Below are 22,325 nucleotides of genomic sequence, written 5' to 3'. Positions count from 1 at the left end.
GTGTTACATTTTGGTAGGGAGAATAGGGAGGTCACTTATCGCTTGGAGGGTGCGGGTCTGGGTGGGGTAGAGGAACAAAGGGATCTCGGAGTACAAATACACAAATCACTAAAAGTTGCGACACAGGTTAGCAAGGCCATAAAAAAGCAAACCAGGCACTAGGGTTTATTTCTAGAGGGATAGAATTGAAAAGTAGGGAAGTTATGCTAAACCTGTATCGGACCTTGGTTAGACCACACTTGGAGCACTGTGTACAGTTCTGGTCACCGTATTATAGAAAGGATATCGAGGCACTGGAGAGGGTGCAGAGAAGATTTACAAGGATGATACCAGAAATGCGAGGGTATACCTATCAGGAAAGGATGAACAGGCTGGGTCTCTTTACTCTTGAAAAAAGGCTGAGGGGTGACCTAATAGGTCTTTAAAATGATGAAAGGTTTTGATAGAGTGGATACAGAGAGAATGTTTCCACTTGTGGGGAAGAGCAAAACTAGAGGCCGTCAATATAAGATAGTCACCAAGAAATCCAATAGGGAATTCAGGAGAAACTTCTTTACCCAGAGAGTGGTGAGAATGTGGAACTCGCTACCACAGGGAGTGGTTGAGGCGAAGAGCATAGATGCATTTAAGGGGAGGCTGGATAAACACATGATGGAGAAAGGGATAGAGGGTGACGCTGATAGAGTTAGATGAGGAAAGACGGGAGGAGGCTCGAGTGGAGCATAAACACCGGCATGGACTGGTTGGGCCGAACGGCCTGTTTCGTGCTGTATATCCTCTGTAATCCTGTGTACTGTGCGACATTGTCTAGCTGAGAGAGTGGGCAAGGGACTGTGCTTCCGAAGACTCCGGCCGCAGGGAGCCAACTGGCCTCCATTTACCAGCTGCCTCTGTTGGCCTGAGGGAGATTGGGAGCTCTTTCAAAATCGAGAAGCCACTTTCAAGTCAAGACCCGTCAGTGCAAGGCAACCGCCAAGGGTCGGACAGAACGCTGGGAGAAATGGAGAATAAGGTGCTAGATTGTCGGGAGGAAGGGCCTCTCACTCCCTCTCTACCCTGCCCCCTCACTCCCGCTACCCTGCCCCCTCACTCCCTCTACCCTGACCCCCTCATCTCCCTCTACCCTGATCCTCTCACTCCCTCTACCCTGACCCCCTCACTCCCTCTCTACCCTGCCCCCTCACTCCCGCTACCCTGCCCCCTCACTCCCTCTCTACCCTGCCCCCTCACTCCCGCTACCCTGCCCCCTCACTCCCTCTACCCTGACCCCCTCACTCCCTCTACCCTGATCCTCTCACTCCCTCTACCCTGACCCCCTCACTCCCTCTCTACCCTGCCCCTTCACTCCCTCTACCCTGCCCCCTCACTCCCGCTACCCTGCCCCCTCACTCCCTCTACCCTGATCCTCTCACTCCCTCTACCCTGATCCTCTCACTCCCTCTACCCTGCCCCCTCACTCCCTCTCTACCCTGCCCCCTCACTCCCGCTACCCTGCCCCCTCACTCCCTCTACCCTGCCCCCTCACTCCCGCTACCCTGCCCCCTCACTCCCTCTACCCTGATCCTCTCACTCCCTCTACCCTGCCCCCTCACTCCCTCTACCCTGACCCCCTCACTCCCTCTACCCTGCCCCCTCACTCCCTCTACCCTGACCCCCTCACTCCCTCTACCCTGCCCCCTCACTCCCTGTACCCTGCCCCCTCACTCCCTGTACCCTGACCCCCTCACTCCCTCTACCCTGCCCCCCCACTCCCTCTACTCTGACCCCCTCACTCTCTCTACCCTGCCCCCTCACTCCCTCTACTCTGACCCCCTCACTCCCTCTACTCTGACCCCCTCACTCCCTCTACCCTGACCCCTCACTCTCTCTACCCTGCCCCCTCACTCTCTCTACCCTGCCCCCTCACTCCCTCTACCCTGCCCCCTCACTCCCTCTACTCTGACCCCCTCACTCTCTCTACCCTGCCCCCTCACTCCCTCTACTCTGACCCCCTCACTCCCTCTACTCTGACCCCCTCACTCCCTCTACCCTGCCCCCTCACTCTCTCTACCCTGCCCCCTCACTCTCTCTACCCTGCCCCCTCACTCCCTCTACCCTGCCCCCTCACTCGCTATACCCCGACCCCTCACTCCCCCTACCCTGACCCCCTCACTCTCTCTACCCTGACCCCCTCACTCCCTCTACCCTGACCCCCTCGCTCCCTCTACCCAACCCCCCTCACTCCGTTTCCAACAGATGAAGCAGAGAGGTAGAACGTTGACACAATTGCCCAGGACAGCGGCCCCTTTAAGAAAAGAACCCCCATTGCGCTGGAGCCGGGGGTCACAGGTCGAAGGGCGTCGAGTGCTCGGGCTCCGAGGTGAAGAGTTCTTTGTAGAGCGGCGGGAAGAAGGAGTGGACAATGAGCGGGTGGGTCAGCCGGAAGGTCCTCAGCATCTCCGCGTGTCGGCCGCACAGATTCCGCAGCGACACCACTTTCAGAGGCAGCTGGAGAGAGAAAGCACACGGGGTGTTACGGCCAGTCTCACGACCCCCCCCCTCCCATTCCCATCCCCCCGGGGGTCCCAGGCACCTCCCAGTGCCTCGGCCGTCCCTCATCCGTCAAACCGGACGGTCCGCGTCAACGGGCTGCTCGACTGTGGGAGGGCTCGTCAGAAACCAGGAATGGAAAAGAGCTCGCCTTTCTCCCGCGCCTTTCACCACCTCAGGACGTCCCAGAGCTCTTTACAGCCAATGAAGTACTTTTTGGAGTGCGGTCACTGTTGTTTTGTAGGAAACGGGGCAGCCAATGTGCGCACAGCAAGATCCCACAAACGAAATAATGACCAGATCATGTTTTTTTTAGTGATGTTGGTTGAGGGATAAATATTGGTCCCAGGGCACCGGGGAGATCTCCCCCCCACCCCCCCACTCTTCTTCCAATAGCAGCCATGGGGATCTTACGTCCACCTGAGAGGGGAGGGGGAAACAGAGAGGAGAGGTACCCGTTGCCAGGGACGGCCGGCCTACCTTGGCGAGCACGGGGTCGTGGCGGTTTCTCTGAAGGACGTGTTTCAGCGCCAGCTGGATGTTGGTCTGAAGTCTCTCCACCTTGAACTTCTCCTGAAGCCACAGTCGATCTGCACGCGAGGGGGGGGGGGAACAGACTCCGTTAACTGTGGGAACGGGCAGCGGTACAAGGATTTGTGGTTAAGGAACGATAATTCATAATTGGGTACATAGAAACATAGAAGATAGGAGCAGGAGTAGGCCATTCGGCCCCTCGAGCCTGCTCCGCCATTCAATAAGATCATGGCTGATCATCCAAATTCAGTACCCTGTCCCTGCCTTCTCCCCATATCCCTTGATCCCTTTAGCCTTAAGAAATATATCTAACTCCTTCTTGAATATATTTAATAAGTTGGCCTCAACTGCCTTCTGTGGCAGAGAATTCCACAGGTTCACCACTCTCTGGGTGAAGAAATTCCTCCTCATCTCAGTCCTAAATGGCTTACCCCTTATCCTTAGACTGTGACCCCTGGTTCTGGACTCCCCCGCCATCAGGAACATCCTTCCTGCATCTAGTCTGTCCAGTCCTGTCAGAATTTTATAAGTTTCAATGAGATCCCCTCTCATTCTTCTAAACTCCAGTGAATATAAGCCCAATCGACCCAATCTCTCCTCATACGTCATTCCTGCCATCCCAGGTATCAGTCTGGTGAATCTTCGCTGCACTCCTTCCATGGCAAGAACATCCTTCCTCAGATAAGGCGACCAAGACTGTACACAATACTCAAGGTGTGGTCTCACCAAGGCCCTGTACAACTGCAGCAAGACATCCTTGTTCCTGTACTGGAACCCTCTCGCTACGAAGGCCAACATACCATTTGCCTTCTTAACCGCCTGCTGCACCTGCATGCTTACCTTCAGCGACTGGTGCACAAGGACACCCAGGTCTCGTTGCACTTCCCCTTCTCCCAATCTATTGCCGTTCAGATAATAATCTGCCTTCCTGAGCGCGTGAGGTACCCTCAGGGACAAAAGAACGCAGTTTGGCCAATTTCTGAATCGGGGTCACCAACTCTGGTTGGCTGCATTCCTACAGGTTTCATCACCTGACCGCCCACCGCCCCGCCGCCACCCTCTCACGCCATTGGCCGCCCGATCCGTCAATCCTTGCACCGCCCCGCCTTCATTATCCAATTGGACGATTCCTGACAGTCAGTCAAACAGCCTTTTCTCTCCGTCTCCCATATTTTTATAACTAATAAACTCTAATAAGGCCCGAATGGCCTCCTTCTGTGCCGTTATGATCCTATGGGCTGGATTTTATCAATGGAGGCGAGTAGGAGGCGGGACTCCCACTTTTCAGGGTTGTAGTCCCGCCTCCATCGAGTTGTGGCCAACCCACACGATTTTCACTTGATTGACGGGCTCAGCAGGCCAATTAAGGGCCACCCGGCAACAGGTGACGTCACAGATTGACATTTCATCTGTCAAGAGCTTTTGACAGATGAAATATCGGCGTTTGACAGCTCTTTGAAGCTGTCAAACACTGACAACCTGTACTCCAAGTTAATTCCTTCCTCTCAGGATGATTTAGAGATCTCTCCAGAACAGAAAGCAGAGGCTGCAGATTTTGACAGCTCGCGGCCATTCTGCTTTCTGTGCCGGTGAGATGAGGGACTCCCGAGACCTGAAGGAAGGAAGGCTGTATTAGTAAGTAAAGGTAAGTAAAACTTCTTTAAACACTTTACACACACCAAACACACTTACCTCTGCACTCATGCACCCATCGCTCACCTGGACACCGGACATCTCGAACCCTCCAAGTCCTTCAGCCCGACGGTCCGCCTCGCTAACTTGGCGTGGTTTGGAGCCGTTGGGAATCCCACATTTCAACAATGAAAATAGGGATTAGGCTAAAAACTGCCTGTTAACCACCTGTTAACAGGCAGTTAATTGGCACTAATTCCCTTCCCGCCTCGGGGAGGCAGCTCCCAGCACGGGTCGGGTACCCGCCTCCTGGGAAACGGGCATGGAGGCGGGTTGGGGGCGGGATGGGTTCTTGCCCCCCGATTTCGCGATTTTAACCCCCCCCCACACGCCTCCAATCCCGCCTCCAGGGCCCTGGGAAATTCTAGCCCTATGACTCTTGTTTAACTATGACGTTCCTCCTGGGTGCAGCAATGTCCTGGAGATTAGTCCTTAGTTTCCGCCGACTCCGGGAGTGTTGGTAACCCTATTTCCAACCCCCTCCATTGCCCCCCCTCCTCCCCGCCCCCCGCAACTCTCCTGTGTTACATGGGAGTCCCACCTGCAGATATGAGCACCATTGCAGAGAAGAGTGCGAGCTCCTGTTCGGAGAGGCGGAGCGAACACATGCCGTGTGAAAACTCAAATATGGAGCTGGTCAAATCTTCGCAACCTGCCAACGAGAGAGGATAAAAAGCATTGGCACCATGTTAGAGGGGATAACATAGAAACATAGAAAAATAGGAGCAGGATTCGGCCCTTCGAGCCTGCTCCGCCATTCAATATGATCGTGGCTGATCCTCTATCTCAATACCATATTCCCGCTCTCTCCCCATATCCCTTGATGCCTTTTGTGTCTAGAAATCTATCTATCTCCTTCTTAAATATATTCAGTGACTTGGCCTCCACAGCCTTCTGTGGTAGAGAATTCCACAGGTTCACCGCCCTCTGAGTGAAGAAATTTCTCCTCATCTCAGTCCTAAATGTCCTACCCCGTATCCTGAGACTGTGACCCCTCGTTCTAGACCCCCCCAGCCAGGGGAAACATCCTCCCTGTATCCAGTCTGTCTAGCCCTGTCAGAATTTTATACCTTTCAATGAGATCCCCTCTCATTCTTCTAAACTCTAGTGAATACAGGCCTAGTCGACCCAATCTCTCCTCATACGTCATTCCTGCCATCCCAGGAATCAGTCTGGTGAACCTTCGCACTGCGAGCTGGCAGAGGGAGAGAGAATGAGACAGATCGGGAAAGACGGAGAGAGATTGAGGAAAACAGAGAGAGAGATAGAGAGACAGAGAGAGACACACAGAGGCAGATAGAGAGTGAGAGAGAGAGAGACACTAAACAAAAGGAAAAATATCTGACCTATTGGACAGAAACAACAAAAACCCAAAACAAACTCGATTGCTACTTGGCCCTAAACAAACACTACACCATGGCTGAATACCTGACCATGGTAAAAGATAGCAAATTGAGAAAAACCTTGACTAGGTACAGACTTAGTGAGCATAGCCTGGCCATCGAAAAAGGCAGACACAGACAGACCTGGCTGACAAGAGAGGACAGGATATGCTCTCACTGCAGTCAGGGAGTGGTGGAGACAGAGATGCACTTCCTCACAGCTTGTGGAAACTATCAGGGCATCAGGGAGAATTTCTACCCAAAATTCATAAAAATATGCCCTGAATTCAAAAATTTGAATGACGACCAAAAACTCCCATACCTACTAGGGGAAGAGAGAAATTGTGTAACCTTAGCAGCACACTATGTTACAGCTTGCCATAAACAGAGGGACAACCATTAAACCTAAGAAAATAATATATGCATATTATATGAGTGTATATTTTTATACACACAGGGATATATCTGTTTATACACTGTATGGATAGAGCTGCGTTTATGTGTTCAACCATAAATGTTTTTTCGGTGCTTTGGCAACATAAGATGTACCTTGTCATGCCAATAAAGCAATTTGAATTGAATTGAATTGAGAAAGAGACAGACAGACACAGAAAGAGAGAGAAAGTCAGAGAGCTAGACAGACAGAGAGAGAGAGACAGAGAGAGAGAGAGAGACAGAGAGAGACAGAGAGAGAGACAGAGAGAGAGACAGAGAGAGAGAGAGACAGAGAGAGAGACAGAGAGACAGAGAGAGAGATAGAGAGACAGAGAGAGAGACACACAGGCAGACAGAGAGAGAGAGAGAGAGAGAGACAGAGAGAGAGATAGAGAGACAGAGAGAGAGACACACAGGCAGACACACAGAGAGAGAGAGACATAGAAAGAGAGAGAGAGACACAGAGAGAGAGACAGAGACAGAGAGAGAGAGACAGAGAGAGACAGAGAGAGAGAGACAGAGTGAGACAGAGAGAGAGAGACAGAGAGAGACACAGAGACAGAGAGAGGCAGAGAGAGAGAGAGAGAGACAGAGAGAGGCAGAGAGAGAGACAGAGAGAGAGAGAGACAGAGACAGAGATAGATAGAGAGAGAGACAGAGAGAGACAGAGAGAGAGAGAGAGGGAGAGAGAGGCAGAGAGAGAGACAGAGAGAGAGAGAGACAGAGACAGAGATAGATAGAGAGAGAGACAGAGAGAGACAGAGAGAGAGAGAGAGACAGAGAGAGGCAGAGAGAGATTGAGGGAAACAGGTAGAGATGGAGGTAGAGAAACAAAGAGAGAGAGGCGAGGTTTCTACCATTTGAGCCAAGCCACACAAGCCCCGCCCCCACCCCTCCGGAATATTGCGCGACGGTCCGGTAGCGGCGTTCGATGGCGGTAAGAGCCTTTCCTTACCCAGCGAGTGGAAGATCTCGGGACCGGCGTACTTGCCCTCGAAGAAGACGGTGTTGTTGCCGGGATTGAACGCGCGGCACATCCGCACGAGCACCACCTCCAGCGACCCTGGGCGCGGAGACACCGAGAACAAGCCGTTAATGTTGGGACGGAGACCGCGAACCCGTAGCCCTCCCCTCGGACACAGGGTTAGGCTGAAATCCCTCCCCTCCCACCCACCCCTGGGGTTCTAGCGGTTCTGGCCACTCGCCCCGTGTGAATCTCGATGGTCGAGAGTCTGAGCCCTTCCACGGTGAGCAGGGAGCACTTGATGACATTCGGGAGGGAGAACATTTGCCGATTTTCCCTCCCTCCCTATCCCAGGGTCATCTCGTATGTTTAATCCAATTCCGGCCTCTCGAGCATCCCCCGATTTCCATCGCTCCGCCATTGGCGGCCGTGCCTTCAGCCGCCTGGGCCCCGAGCCCTGGAATTCCCTCCCTAAACCTCTCCGCCTCTCTCTCCTCCTTTAAGACGCTCCTTAAAACCGACCTCTTTGACCAAGCTTTTGGTCGCCTGTCCTAATATCTCCTTATGTGGCTCGGTGTCAGACTTTGTCTGATATTCGCTCCTGTGAAGGGCCTTGGGAAATTTTCATAGAATCTGACAGCACAGGAGGAGGCCATTCGGCCCACCGTGCCTGTGCCGGCTCTTTGAACGAGCTCTCCAATTAGTCCCACTCCCCCCCTGCTCTTTCCCCACAGCCCTGTGAATTTTTCCCCTTCGAGTATTTCTCCAATTCTCTTTTGAAAGTCACTATTGAATCTGCTTCCACCGCCCTTTCAGGCAGCGCATTCCAGATCACAACAACTCGCTGCGTAAAAAACATTCTCCTCATCTCCCCCTCTGGTCCTTTTGCCGATTATCTTAAATCTGTGTCCTCTGGTTACCGACCCTCCCGCCCACTGGAAAAAGTTTCTCCTCATTTACTCCATCAAAACCGCTCACGGTGTCAGCTGTGACTCAGCTCTCTCTCTCTCTCGCCTCTGAGTCAGAAGGTCATGGGATCGAGTCCCACTCCAGAGACTCGAGCCCATAATCTAGGCTGACACTCCCAGTGCCAGTACTGAGGGAGCGCCGCACTGTCGGAGGGGCGGTACTGAGGGAGCGCCGCACTGTCGGAGGGGCAGTACTGAGGGAGCGCCGCACTGTCGGAGGGGCGGTACTGAGGGAGCGCCGCACTGTCGGAGGGGCGGTACTGAGGGAGCGCCGCACTGTCGGAGGGGCGGTACTGAGGGAGCGCCGCACTGTCGGAGGGGCAGTACTGAGGGAGCGCCGCACTGTCGGAGGGGCGGTACTGAGGGAGCGCCGCACTGTCGGAGGGGCGGTACTGAGGGAGCGCCGCACTGTCGGAGGGGCAGTGCTGAGGGAGCGCCGCACTGTCGGAGGGGCAGTACTGAGGGAGCGCCGCACTGTCGGAGGGGCAGTACTGAGGGAGCGCCGCACTGTCGGAGGGGCAGTGCTGAGGGAGCGCCGCACTGTCGGAGGGGCAGTACTGAGGGAGCGCCGCACTGTCGGAGGGGCGGTACTGAGGGAGCGCCGCACTGTCGGAGGAGCGGTACTGAGGGAGCGCCGCACTGTCGGAGGGGCGGTACTGAGGGAGCGCCGCACTGTCGGAGGGACGGTACTGAGGGAGCGCCGCACTGTCGGAGGGGCGGTACTGAGGGAGCGCCGCACTGTCGGAGGGGTGGTACTGAGGGAGCGCCGCACTGTCGGAGGGGCGGTACTGAGGGAGCGCCGCACTGTCGGAGGGGCGGTACTGAGGGAGCGCCGCACTGTCGGAGGGGCGGTACTGAGGGAGCGCCGCACTGTCGGAGGGGCGGTACTGAGGGAGCGCCGACTGTCGGAGGGGCGGTACTGAGGGAGCGCTGCACTGTCGGAGGGGCCGTCTTTCGGATGAGACGTTAAACCGAGGCCCCGTCTGCCCTCTCAGGTGGATGTAAAAGATCCCACGGCCACTATTGGAAGAAGAGCAGGGGGAGTTCTCCCCGGTGTCCTGGGGCCAATATTTATCCCTCAATCAACATCACTAAAACAGATGATCTGGTCATTATCACATTGCTGTTTGTGGGAGCTTGCTGTGCGCAAATTGGCTGCCGCGTTTCCTACATTACAACAGTGACTACACTTCAAAAAAAGTCCTTCATTGGCTGTGAAGCGCTTTGGGACGTCCTGAGGTGGTGAAAGGCGCTGGTAGAAATGCAAGTCTTTCTCATGATTTTGAACGCCTCTATTAAATCTCCCCTTAACCTTCGCTGCTCTAAGGAGAACAACCCCAGCTTCTCCAGTCTCTCCATGTAACGGAAGTCCCACATCCCTGGGACCCTCTGGTAAATCTCCTCTGCACCCTCTCCAGGGCCTAGGTTTTCCTATATTAAAGGTGGTGTGTAAACCGCAAGTCATTGTGGATCGTGGCTCTTACCTGCTTTGAGAAGCACGATCTGGTCGTTCTGACACAGGTCCATGAACCCGTCGATCCGTTTGGCAAACTCGACCACATACTGGATGGCGTCTGTGATGCCGTGAGCGCACTTCTGCCACATCTCCTCCGTGGACTGGGAAGAGAGAGAGAAAGAGAGAGAGAAAGAGAGAGAGAAAGAAATGAGGCAGAAATTGAAATTAGTAAAATGTAAATTTAAAACAGATCTTCGGGAGAACTGAGGAAGAGGAGGATGAAGGGGGTGGTCCTGATGGAGGCGTTGCACAGGCATCTGGAGACTTTGGATCCAAGCTAGTCCATCTCTTGGATACAGGGTTCGAGGGCGGGGGCGGACACAGTGTAGAGTGAGGGGTGTCAAAGGGAATTCGGGAACATGTTTTGGGACGAGGGTTGCAGAAGAGAGGAGCTTATTACCAGCGGGAGGGAGGGATCAGAAAACCAGGGCAGGGTTGGAAAGCAGATGGGATGGATTCCCTTTAGGCCGGTGGGGGGGGGGGGGGGGTGGGTAGAGGGCGGTTAGTTCCAGAACGTGGAAGCGGAGGGTAGATGGGCCAATGGGTTTTTGGACTCTCCCAGGAGATCTCGTGGTTCCGGGTGGGGTGGGGAGTGTCTCGCTCGTGATGCACAAATTGTGTGGGTCAGCCTGGATGGACCAGTGGGTCTCCTCCTGTCTGTCATTCGTATGTCTCTGAAGATTATTGGGATGTGGGCGTCGCTGGCAAGGCCGGCATTTATTGCCCATCCCTAGTTGCCCCTTGAGAAGGTGGTGGTGAGCCGCCTTCTTGAACCGCTGCAGTCCCGTGTGGTGAAGGTGCTCCCACAGCGCTGTTAGGGAGGGAGTTCCAGGATTTTGACCCAGCGACGATGAAGGAACGGCCCGATATATATCTAAGTCGGGATGGTGTGTGAGACTTGGAGGGGAACTTGGAGGTGGTGGTGTTCCCATGCGCCTGCTGCCCTCGTCCTTCTAGGTGGTAGAGGTCGCGGGTTTGAGAGGTGCTGCCGAAGAAGCCTTGGCGAGTTGCTGCAGTGCATCTTGTAGATGGTACACACTGCAGCCACGGTGCGCCGGTGGTGGAGGGAGTGAATGTTTAAGGTGGTGGATGGGGTGCCAATCAAGCGGGCTGCTTTGTCCTGGATGGTGTCGAGCTTCTCGAGTGTTGTTGGAGCTGCACTCATCCAGGCAAGTGGAGAGTATTCCATCACACTCCTGACTTGTGCCTTGTAGATGGTGGAAAGGCTTTGGGGAGTCAGGAGGTGAGACACTCGCCGCAGAATACCCAGCCTCTGACCTGGGCCAAGAGAGAGACTCAGGAAGGTCCATCACCATGATTCGGGGCAACTAAGGATGGGCAATAGGTTAGGGTACTTGAGGGATCCGTTCGATAACCCATCACTTTTTATATTTCTCTACCAATAGCGCATTATCACAGTGGAATTGGCAAATGAATTTCAACACAGATAAGTGTGAGGTATTACATTTTGGTAAGAAAAATAAGGAGGACACCCATTTCTTGGAAAATAAGAATCTAAATGGGGTAGAGGAACAAAGGGATCTCGGAGTACAAATACACAAATCACTAAAAGTAGCGCCACAGGTTAACAAGGCCTTAAAAAAAGCAAACCAGGCACTAGGGTTTATTTCTAGAGGGATAGAATTGAAAAGTAGTGAAGTTATGCTAAACCTGTATCGGACCTTGGTTAGACCACACTTGGAGTGCTGCGTACAGTTCTGGTCACCGTATTATAGAAAGGATATCGAGGCACTGGAGAGGGTGCGGAGAAGATTTACAAGGATGATACCAGAAATGCGAGGGTATACATATCAGGAAAGGATGAACAGGCTGGGTCTCTTTACTCTTGAAAAAAGGCTGAGGGGTGACCTAATAGAGGTCTTTAAAATGATGAAAGGTTTTGATAGAGTGGATACAGAGAGAATGTTTCCACTTGTGGGGAAGAGCAAAACTAGAGGCCGTCAATATAAGAGAGTCACCAAGAAATCCAATGGGGAATTCAGGAGAAACTTCTTTACCCAGAGAGTGGTGAGAATGTGGAACTCGCTACCACAGGGAGTGGTTGAGGCGAATAGTATAGATACATTTAAGGGGAGGCTGGATAAGCATCTGAGGGAGAAGGGAATAGAGGGTGACGCTGATAGAGTTAGACGAGGAAAGACGGGAGGAGGCTCGAGTGGAGCATAAACACCGGCATGGACTGGTTGGGCCGAACGGCCTGTTTCTGTGCCGTATATGCTATGTTAAAAAAAAAAGCTGAAAATGACTCTTGTTTGGAAGCGCAGACCTCAGCGTCTAACCCCAGTGACACCTCCTGTGGTTTTCTCACCTTCTTCTGGTAGCTTTCAACCTCGGTCTGCGAGAATAGCTTCCAGCGAAGGGCCTGGATCTGCTCCGGCAGGAACTGGCAGGTCTCCCGGTGGGACTTTACCACGTTCTGTATCACCTGATCTGGGGAGCGAGGTGGAGGGGGGAGGGGGAGAGGTCGAATTAATCGCGAGATACCCCAATAACGCCCAGCTCGCGAAGCTGCCCCCTCCTCAGACAACCCCCGCTCCCCCCCTCCCCCATCAGGTGAGACAGCTGTGCCGCGATTCCCTCACTCAAACTAGACGGCTGAGCCGGAGTGATGGGTTAGTCCGAGTCTATCGCCTGCGCACTGTCACCGCCGACCACCCCCCCGGCCCCCCACACTGTCTCAGGACTGAATATCTCACGGTTAAAGTGCGCTTTAAGAATGCAGAGAGACACAGACTGTCTCACACAAGCATAACACAATTATACACAGACAGACACACAGACAGACACATATACACACACACCGACCCACAGACACACAGACAAACAGACTGTCTCACACATGCATAACACAATTATACACACACAGACACTCAGACAGACAGACACATACACACACACACCGACCCACAGACACACAGACTGTCTCACACACACATAACACAATTATACACAGACAGACATACATACACACACACCGACCCACAGACACACAAACAGACTGTCTCACACACACGCATAACACAATTATACACACACAGACAGACACACACATACTCAGACAGACTGTCTCACACACACGCATAACACAATTATACACACACAGACACATGCACACACACATATACTCAGACAAACAGACTGTCACACACACATAACACATTTATACACTGACCCACAGACACAGACACTCACACACTGACCCACAGACAAACAGACTGTCTCACACACACACGACACAATTATACACAGACACACAGACACATACACACACACACAGACAGACATACACTCAGACAAACAGACTGTCACACACACATAACACATTTATACACTGACCCACAGACACAGACAGACACTCACACACTGACCCACAGACACAGACATATACACAGTTACTCACACAGAGACACACACACACAGACAGTAATGTACAGATTCACACTCACGATACCTTGCTATTTGTTGCCCTACTGTCCCCTTCATTGTTTACGGCACTCGCTCTCCATCCCGATGTCTCTTTTGCCCCCATGGAGCTCTCCCTCCCTGCCCACCCTCTCCCTGTCTCCACACCTCATTCCCCATCGCGTCCTCCCTCGCTGTCTCCATCTTCCACATTTCTCCCCAATCGTTCTCCCGCCTTCTTGTAGCTTCCCCTCGGCCCTGCCCATCATTCACTTCTCCCTCTTCCTTCTCCAAATCGACCAGCCTCCCCTCGCCTTCACTCTCCCGCTCCCCCGCTCCTATTCAGTGGCACAGTCTGAACCCCAAAAACCCCTTTACACAAACACAAATTACTATTGAAGTTTATTACAGTCCCTCCACAGGCCACATCCCCGAAAGACGGCACCAGGATTTGCACCCATATCGCAGGTGTGAGCAATGCTTCACCCATCACTCCCTCTGCTCGCTGACGTACACTGGCTCCTAGTCCAGCAATGCCTCAGATTTTAAATTCTCATCCTCGTGTTCCAATCGGTCGATGCGCAAGAGGCCAGGGTTGGAGGAGCGCAGAGAACTCGGAGGGTTGTTGGAGGAGGTTACAGAGATAGGGAGGGGGCGAGGAGGCCGTGGAGGGGATTTGAAAATAAGGATGAGAATTTTCAAATCGAGACTGTTACACAACGAGTGGTTAGGATTTGGATTGCTCTGCCTGATAGGGTGGCGGAAACAGATTCAATAGTAGCTTTAGTGTCAGTTGCGGCTCAGTGAGTAGCACTCTCGCCTCTGAGTCAGACAGTTATAGGTTCGAGTCCCACTCCAGAGACTTGAGCACAAAAATCCAGACTTACGCTCCCAGTGCAGTACTGAGGGAGCGCCGCACTGTCGGAGGGGCGGTACTGAGGGAGCGCCGCACTGTCGGAGGGGCAGTACTGAGGGAGCGCCGCACTGTCGATGGGGCAGTACTGAGGGAGCGCCGCACTGTCGGAGGGGCGGTACTGAGGGAGCACCGCACTGTCGGAGGGGCGGTACTGAGGGAGCGCCGCACTGTCGGAGGGGCAGTACTGAGGGAGCACCGCACTGTCGGAGGGGCAGCACTGAGGGAGCACCGCACTGTCGGAGGGGCAGTACTGAGGGAGCACCGCACTGTCGGAGGGGCAGTACTGAGGGAGCACCGCACTGTCGGAGGGGCGGTACTGAGGGAGCACCGCACTGTCGGAGGGGTGGTACTGAGGGAGCACCGCACTGTCGGAGGGGCGGTACTGAGGGAGCACCGCACTGTCGGAGGGGCGGTACTGAGGGAGCACCGCACTGTCGGAGGGGCAGTACTGAGGGAGCACCGCACTGTCGGAGGGGCGGTACTGAGGGAGCGCCGCACTGTCGGAGGGTCGGTACTGAGGGAGCGCTGCACTGTCGGAGGGGCAGTACTGAGGGAGCGCCGCACTGTCGGAGGGGCGGTACTGAGGGAGCGCTGCACTGTCGGAGGGGCAGTACTGAGGGAGCGCTGCACTGTCGGAGGGGCAGTACTGAGGGAGCGCTGCACTGTCGGAGGGGCGGTACTGAGGGAGCGCCGCACTGTCAGAGGGGCGGTACTGAGGGAGCGCCGCACTGTCGGAGGGGCGGTACTGAGGGAGCGCCACACTGTCGGAGGGGCAGTACTGAGGGAGCGCTGCACTGTCGGAGGGGCGGTACTGAGGGAGCGCCGCACTGTCGGAGGGGCGGTACTGAGGGAGCGCCGCACTGTCGGAGGGGCAGTACTGAGGGAGCGCCGCACTGTCGGAGGGGCGGTACTGAGGGAGCGCCGCACTGTCGGAGGGGCGGTACTGAGGGAGCGCCGCACTGTCAGAGGGGCAGTACTGAGGGAGCGCCGCACTGTCAGAGGGGCAGTACTGAGGGAGCGCCGCACTGTCGGAGGGGCGGTACTGAGGGAGCGCCGCACTGTCGGAGGAGCGGTACCGAAGGAGTGCCGCAATGTCGGAGGGGCGGTACTGAGGGAGCGCCGCACTGTCGGAGGGGCCGTCTTTCGGAGGAGACGTTAAACCGAGGCCCCGTCTGCCCTCTCGGGTGGATGTAAAAGATCCCACGGCCACTATTGGAAGAAGAGCAGGGGGAGTTCTCCCCGGTGTCCTGGGGCCAATATTTATCCCTCAATCAACATCACTAAAAACAGATGATCTGCTCATTATCACAATGCTGTTTGTGGGAGCTTGCTGTGCGCAAATTGGGGCTGCTGCATTTCCTACATTACAACAGTGACTACACTTCAAAAAAAGTACTTCATTAGCTGTAAAGCGCATTGGGACGTCCAGTGGTCGTGAAAGGCGCTATAGAAATGCATGTCTCTCTTTCTTTCAAAAGGGAATTGGATGAATGCAGGGCTGTGGGGAACGAGCGATGGGGAGTGGGACTAACTGGATATCTCTGAGAGAGCCGGCGCAGATTCGATGGGCCGAACGGTCTCCTTCTGTGCTGTACAATTCGATGATTCCGTTTTATGAGGCATTGCCGGACCGGAAGCCAGTGTAGGTCAGCGAGCACAGGGAGCGGTGATGGTTGAACGGGACTCGGGTGTGAGTTGGGATACGGGGGGGCCCAGTTGGGAAGCAAGCGGTCCCGCGCAGTGCACTTACCGAGCTCTGTGGCGGACGTCAGCGGCGAGCCCTGCAGCCGGGCGAGGAAGCCTGTGCCGCCCGCGGCCTGGCCGAGGGGCCGGTGCTTCAGCTCGCTCAGCTGCAGCCCCGGCGGCTCCGGGGGCGAGCCCGTGGCCGGGCCGCAGTAGCCCTGGCCTCCTCCCGCCCCCGGCTTGCCCGCCCCGCTGGGGAAGGGGCCCTGGGCCAGCTTGGCCTGCCCCTGGGCCGCAGGGGAGGGGGCGTAGGCCGGAACTGCAGCCTCAGCCTTGCCTGGCTGCTGCTGCTGCTGCTGTTGCTGCTGTTGCTGCATCCGGTGCTTCTGTACCTCCGCGTGCAGGCTGTCCCTCTGCTTCTTCGACATGCGGCCAAATTTGACAGCTAGAAGAACGAAAAGAACATAAGAACGTAAGAATTAGGAGCAGGAGTCGGCCACACGGCCTCTCGAGCCTGCTCCGCCATTCAATAAGATCATGGCTGATCTTCATAGAATGATACAGCACAGGAGGAGGCCATTCGGCCCATCGTGCCTGTGCCGGCTCTTTCAAAGAGTTCTCCAATTAGTCCCACTCCCCCCTGCTCTTTCCCCCGTAGCCCTGTGAATTTTCCCTTCAAGTATTTCTCCAATTCCCTTTTGAAAGTCACTATTGAATCTGCTTCCACCGCCCTTTCAGGCAGCGCATTCCAGATCACAACAACTCGCTGCGTAAAAAACATTCTCCTCATCTCCCCCCGCACCCCCGGCTCTTTTGCCAATCACCTTAAATCTGTGTCCTCTGGTTACCGACCCTCCTGCCACTGGAAACAGTTTCTCCTTATTTACTCTATCGAAACCCCTCATGATTTTCAACACCTCTATCAAATCTCCTCTTAACCTTCTCTGCTCTAAGGAGAACAATCCCAGCTTCTCCTGTCTCTCCACGTCACTGAAGTCACTCATCCCTGGTACCATTCTGGTCAATCTGCCCTTAACCTTCTCTGCTCTAAGGAGAACAACCCCAGCTTCTCCAGTCTCTCCACGTAACTGAAGTCCCTCATCCCTGGTACCATCCTGGTCAATCTCCCCCTTAACCTTCTCTGCTCTAAGGAGAACAACCCCAGCTTCTCCAGTCTCTCCACGTCACTGAAGTCACTCATCCCCTGGTACCATCCTGGTCAATCTCCCCCTTAACCTTCTCTGCTCTAAGGAGAACAACCCCAGCTTCTCCAGTCTCTCCACATCACTGAAGTCCCCCATCCCTGGTACCATTCTGGTCAATCTCCCCTTAACCTTCTCTGCTCTAAGGAGAACAACCCCAGCTTCTCCAGTCTCTCCACATCACTGAAGTCACTCATCCCCTGGTACCATTCTGGTCAATCTCCCCTTAACCTTCTCTGCTCTAAGAAGAACAACCCCAGCTTCTCCAGTCTCTCCACGTCACTGAAGTCACTCATCCCCTGGTACCATTCTGGCCTCTTAACCTTCTCTGCTCTAAGGAGAACAACCCTAGCTTCTCCAGTCTCTCCATGTCACTGAAGTCCCTCATCCCCTGGTACCATTCTGGTCAATCTCCTCCGCACTCTCTCCAAGGCCCTTGCCATCCTTCCTAAAGTGCGGTGCCCACTTCTACCTCAACCCCCTATCCCTCGATTCCCCGAGAGTCCGAAAATCTCTCGCTCTCAGCCTTGAATATACTCAACGACTGAGCCTCCACAGCCCTCTGTGGTAGAGAATTCCAAAGATTCCCCACCCTCTGAGTGAAGAAATTTCTCCTCATCTCAGTCCTAAATGGCCGACCCCTTATCCCGAGACTGTGACCCCTGGTTCTAGACTCCCCAGCCAGGGGGAAACAGCCTCTCAGCAGCTACCCTGTCAAGCCCTGTAATGAGATCATGGCTGATCCTCTATCTCAATACCATATTCCCGCTCTCTCCCCATACCCCTTGATGCCTTTTGTGTCTAGAAATCTATCGATCCCCTTCTTAAATATATTCAGTGACTTGGCCTCCACAGCCTTCTGTGGTAGAGAATTCCACAGGTTCACCACCCTCTGAGTGAGGAAATTCCTCCTCCTCTCAGTCCTGAATGGCCGACCCCGTATCCTGAGGCTGTGGCCCCTGGTTCTAGACTCCCCAGCCAAGGGAAACACTCTCCCAGCATCCACCCTATCAAGCCCTGTAATCATTTTGTATGCTTCAATGAGATCCCCTCTCATTCTTCTGAATTCTCGCCGCAAATCATTCCACTACATCGCGCGATTCGCCAAGGGAAGTACGGGGTCCGGAGGCAGGAGTTCAAAATCCCGCCATGGCGGCTGGGGAATTTTAAATTCCATTAAATAAATATGGAATTAAAGAGCTCGCATCAGTAACGGTGACCATTGTCGTAAAAACCTCATCGGGTTCACTGATGTCCTTTAGGGAAGGAAATCTACTGTCCTTACCCGGTCTGGCCTATATGTGACTCCAGAAATCTACTGTCCTTACCTGGTCTGGCCTATATGTGACTCCAGAAATCTACTGTCCTTACCCGGCCTGGCCTATATGTGACTCCAGAAATCTACTGTCCTTACCCGGTCTGGCCTATATGTGACTCCAGAAGTCTACTGTCCTTACCCGGTCTGGCCTTTGTGACTCCAGAAATCTACTGTCCTTACCCGGTCTGGCCTTTGTGACTCCAGAAATCTACTGTCCTTACCCGGTCTGGCCTATATGTGACTCCAGAAATCTACTGTCCTTACCCGGTCTGGCCTTTGTGACTCCAGAAATCTACTGTCCTTACCCGGTCTGGCCTATATGTGACTCCAGAAATCTACTGTCCTTACCCGGTCTGGCCTTTGTGACTCCAGAAATTTACTGTCCTTACCCGGTCTGGCCTATATGTGACTCCAGAAATCTACTGTCCTTACCCGGTCTGGCCTTTGTGACTCCAGAAATCTACTGTCCTTACCCGGTCTGGCCTATATGTGACTCCAGAAATCTACTGTCCTTACCCGGTCTGGCCTTTGTGACTCCAGAAATCTACTGTCCTTACCCGGTCTGGCCTATATGTGACTCCAGAAATCTACTGTCCTTACCCGGTCTGGCCGGGTATATGTGACTCCAGACCCACAGCAATGTGGTCGACTCTTAACTGCCCTCTGAAACGGCCTAGCGAGCCACTCAGTTGTAATCAAGAAGGCGGCTCAGCGCCATCTTCTCCAGGGCAATTGGGGACGGGCAATAAATGCCGGCGTCAATGAATAAAAAAAAATAGGAATCTGCGACAACAGAGTGGAGATCAAGCACACAACCGATCCTCGAGGCTCTCCGCAGAGAGGGAGACTTGCTCCTCCGTTCCGAATCCGACAGAAAGCCTGGCTTCAAGAGACCCCCGCTGCCCCCCCCGCCCGCACCCCCCTCCGCGCCGCCCCACTCTGCACACGCGCGCGATGCACGACCCTCACCGTCGCGAGACATGCCCAGCTCGAGGCACTTGTGGAGTCGGCAGTGCTGGCACCGGTTGCGGCTGGTGCGGTCGATGGGGCAGCTCTGCTGCCGGGAGCAGACGTAGGTGATGCTGTTCTGCTGGCTGCGCCTAAAGAATCCCTGAGAAGCAGAGAGAGAGCGAGAGAGATAGAGCGAGGAAAAATAACATCAGGGAGAAGGCGCACAACTTGCCCCACCCGACCCTCCTCCCCCGCGCCCCACCCGACCCTCTCCCCCGCGCCCCACCCGACCCTCCTCCCCCCGCGCCCCACCCAACCCTCTCCCCCGCGCCTCACCCGACCCTCTCCCCCGCGCCCATCCCGACCCTCTCCCCCGCGCCCCACCCAACCCTTTCCCCCGCGCCTCACCCGACCCTCCTCCCCCAGCGCCCCACCCGATCCTCTCCCCCGCGCCCCACCCGACCCTCCTCCCCCAGCGCCCCACCCGATCCTCTCCCCCGCGCCCCACCCGACCCTCCTCCCCCGCGCCCCACCCGACCCTCCTCCCCCACGCCCCACCCGACCCTCATCCGCGCCCCACCCGACCATCCTCCCCCGCGCCCCACCCGACCCTACCCCCCCGCCCCACCCCTCCATTCACCCATCAGGAAGTTTTCATCACATGACTACCTGCCCCCAACTACCTGCACCGACCACTCAACCCACCAGTGCGGTAATGGCGGCTCTAATACCCACAATCCTCCAGAAACTGCTCTACCCAGGATGTCAAGGACCCGTGGGTGCAGAACAGATTGACCAGAATGGTACCAGGGATGAGGAACTTTAGTTACGTGGAGAGTCTGGAGAAGCTGGGCTTGTTCTCCTTAGAGCAGAGAAGGTTAATGGGAGATTGACCAGAATGGTACCAGGGATGAGGGACTTCAATGATGTGGAGAGACTGGAGAAGCTGGGGTTGTTCTCCTTGGAGCAGAGAAGGTTAAGGGGAGATTGACCAGAATGGTACCAGGGATGAGTGACTTCAGTGACGTGGAGAGACTGGAGAAGCTGGGATTGTTCTCCTTAGAGCAGAGAAGGTTAAGGGGGAGATTGTCCAGAATGGTACCAGGGATGAGGGACTTCAGTGACGTGGAGAGACTGGAGAAGCTGGGGTTGTTCTCCTTGGAGCAGAGAATGTTAAGGGGAGATTGACCAGAATGGTACCAGGGATGAGGGACTTCAGTGACGTGGAGAGACTGGAGAAGTTGGGGTTGTTCTCCTTGGAGCAGAGAAGGTTAAGGGGAGATTGACCAGAATGGTACCAGGGATGAAGGACTTCAGTTACGTGGAGAGACTGGAGAAGCTGGGCTTGTTCTCCTTGGAGCAGAGAAGGTTGAGAGGAGATTTGATCGAGGTGTTCAAAATCATGAGGGGTCTGGACAGAGGAGAGAGAGAAACTGTTCCCATTGGTGGAAGTGCCGAGAACCAGAGGACACAGATTCAAGGTGATTGGCAGAAGAACCAAAGGCGACATGAGGAGAAACTTTTTGAGGTTAGGATCTGGAATGCAGTGCCTGAAAGGCAGGCAGATTCGATTGTGGTTCTTCAGGTACTTTGGATAAGTACCTGCAGGAAATAAACTTGCAGGGCTACAGAGAAAGGGCGGGGGGGAGCGGGACTCGTTGAGGAGCTCCTGCAGAGAGCGCGGGCACGGGTTCGATGGGCCGAATGGCCTCCTTCCGTGCTGCGACCATTCTATGATTCTGTGATCCATTCCTGTATGTAGTGTTGGAGCTCCCCGTCTCTATAGAGAGAGTGTTTCCGCCCCCTGCCACCCTGTATCGAGGGTGTTAGCCCCGTGCGTGTTGTATCTCAAGTCCTGTTACCTTGCAGCCTTCGCAGGTTATGACTCCATAATGGATTCCGGACGATTTGTCTCCACAGATTTTACACGGAATGATTTCAATTTGTGCTGTAAGTAGGGAAAGAGGAAGACATTGAAGATTAATTGTGCCACTTGTGTGTGTGTGTGTTTGCCTCATTCTGTGCGTAGAGCTCCCTATCCCAGTGCCGTGTTCCAACACGTCCCTGTTACCGCATCTCCACTGCTCGTGCGGAGCAGGAGGAGGCCATTCGGCCCCTCGAGCTTGTTCCGTTGCTCGAGCAGCTCGTGGGCAGGCCTGCGACCTCAACGCCACTTAACCTGTTGTTACCAGGTTCTGCCACCTGCAGGCAGTGAGTCCCCCCACCATCCCGCCTCTGGTCCCAGGCACGGTCAAATTCGAGCCCCCTTGCGTTCAAACTGTCATTGCGCTTGGCATCCCAGCGCATTAACCCGGCGCTCCTCTTGTCCCACCGGAGCCAGATCATGTCATTATTTCCTAGCCACCGATCTCCCTCTGTACTAAATGCTCACTCACTCTCTCTCTCTCTCTCTCTCTCTCGCCTCTGAGTCAGACAGTCGTGGGTTTGAGTCCCACTCCAGAGACTTGAGCACAAAATCCAGGCCGACACACCCAGTGCCAGTACCGAGGGAGGGCCGCACTGTCGGAGGGGCGGTACCGAGGGAGCGCCGCACTGTCGGAGGGGCAGTACTGTGGGAGCGCCGCACTGTCAGAGGGGCAGTACTGAGGGAGCGCTGCACTGTCGGAGGGGCGGTACTGAGGGAGCGCTGCACTGTCGGAGGGGCGGTACTGAGGGAGCGCTGCACTGTCGGAGGGGCGGTACTGAGGGAGCGCTGCACTGTCGGAGGGGCGGTACTGTGGGAGCGCCGCACTGTCAGAGGGGCAGTACTGAGGGAGTGCCGCACTGTCGGAGGCGCCATCTTTCGGATGAG

The 22,325-nt window shown here is 54.9% G+C and overlaps 1 protein-coding gene across 1 annotated transcript; it reads right to left on the bottom strand.

The window, feature by feature from the left end:
• Positions 1-2,228: 2,228 nt before the first annotated feature.
• On the bottom strand, positions 2,229-21,531 carry LOC147086530 (nuclear receptor ROR-alpha A-like). Its single transcript, XM_085978265.1, has 9 exons — positions 21,376-21,531; positions 19,532-19,673; positions 16,110-16,487; positions 12,350-12,471; positions 9,989-10,121; positions 7,528-7,635; positions 5,297-5,407; positions 3,010-3,119; positions 2,229-2,487 (listed from the first exon to the last, which is right to left on the bottom strand). Exons 1-9 carry the CDS (start codon positions 21,529-21,531, stop codon positions 2,323-2,325), a joined length of 1,425 nt encoding a protein of 474 aa, XP_085834391.1. The 3' UTR covers positions 2,229-2,322.
• Positions 21,532-22,325: the final 794 nt, after the last annotated feature.

This window comes from Somniosus microcephalus, unplaced genomic scaffold (genome assembly GCF_052327205.1).
Source record: "Somniosus microcephalus isolate GS21.2 unplaced genomic scaffold, FLI_Smic_1.0 unresolved_chr7, whole genome shotgun sequence".
Taxonomy (NCBI): domain Eukaryota; kingdom Metazoa; phylum Chordata; class Chondrichthyes; order Squaliformes; family Somniosidae; genus Somniosus; species Somniosus microcephalus.
The sequence above is the reverse complement of the archived record's forward strand: the minus strand, read 5'-3'. Positions and strand labels throughout refer to the sequence as shown.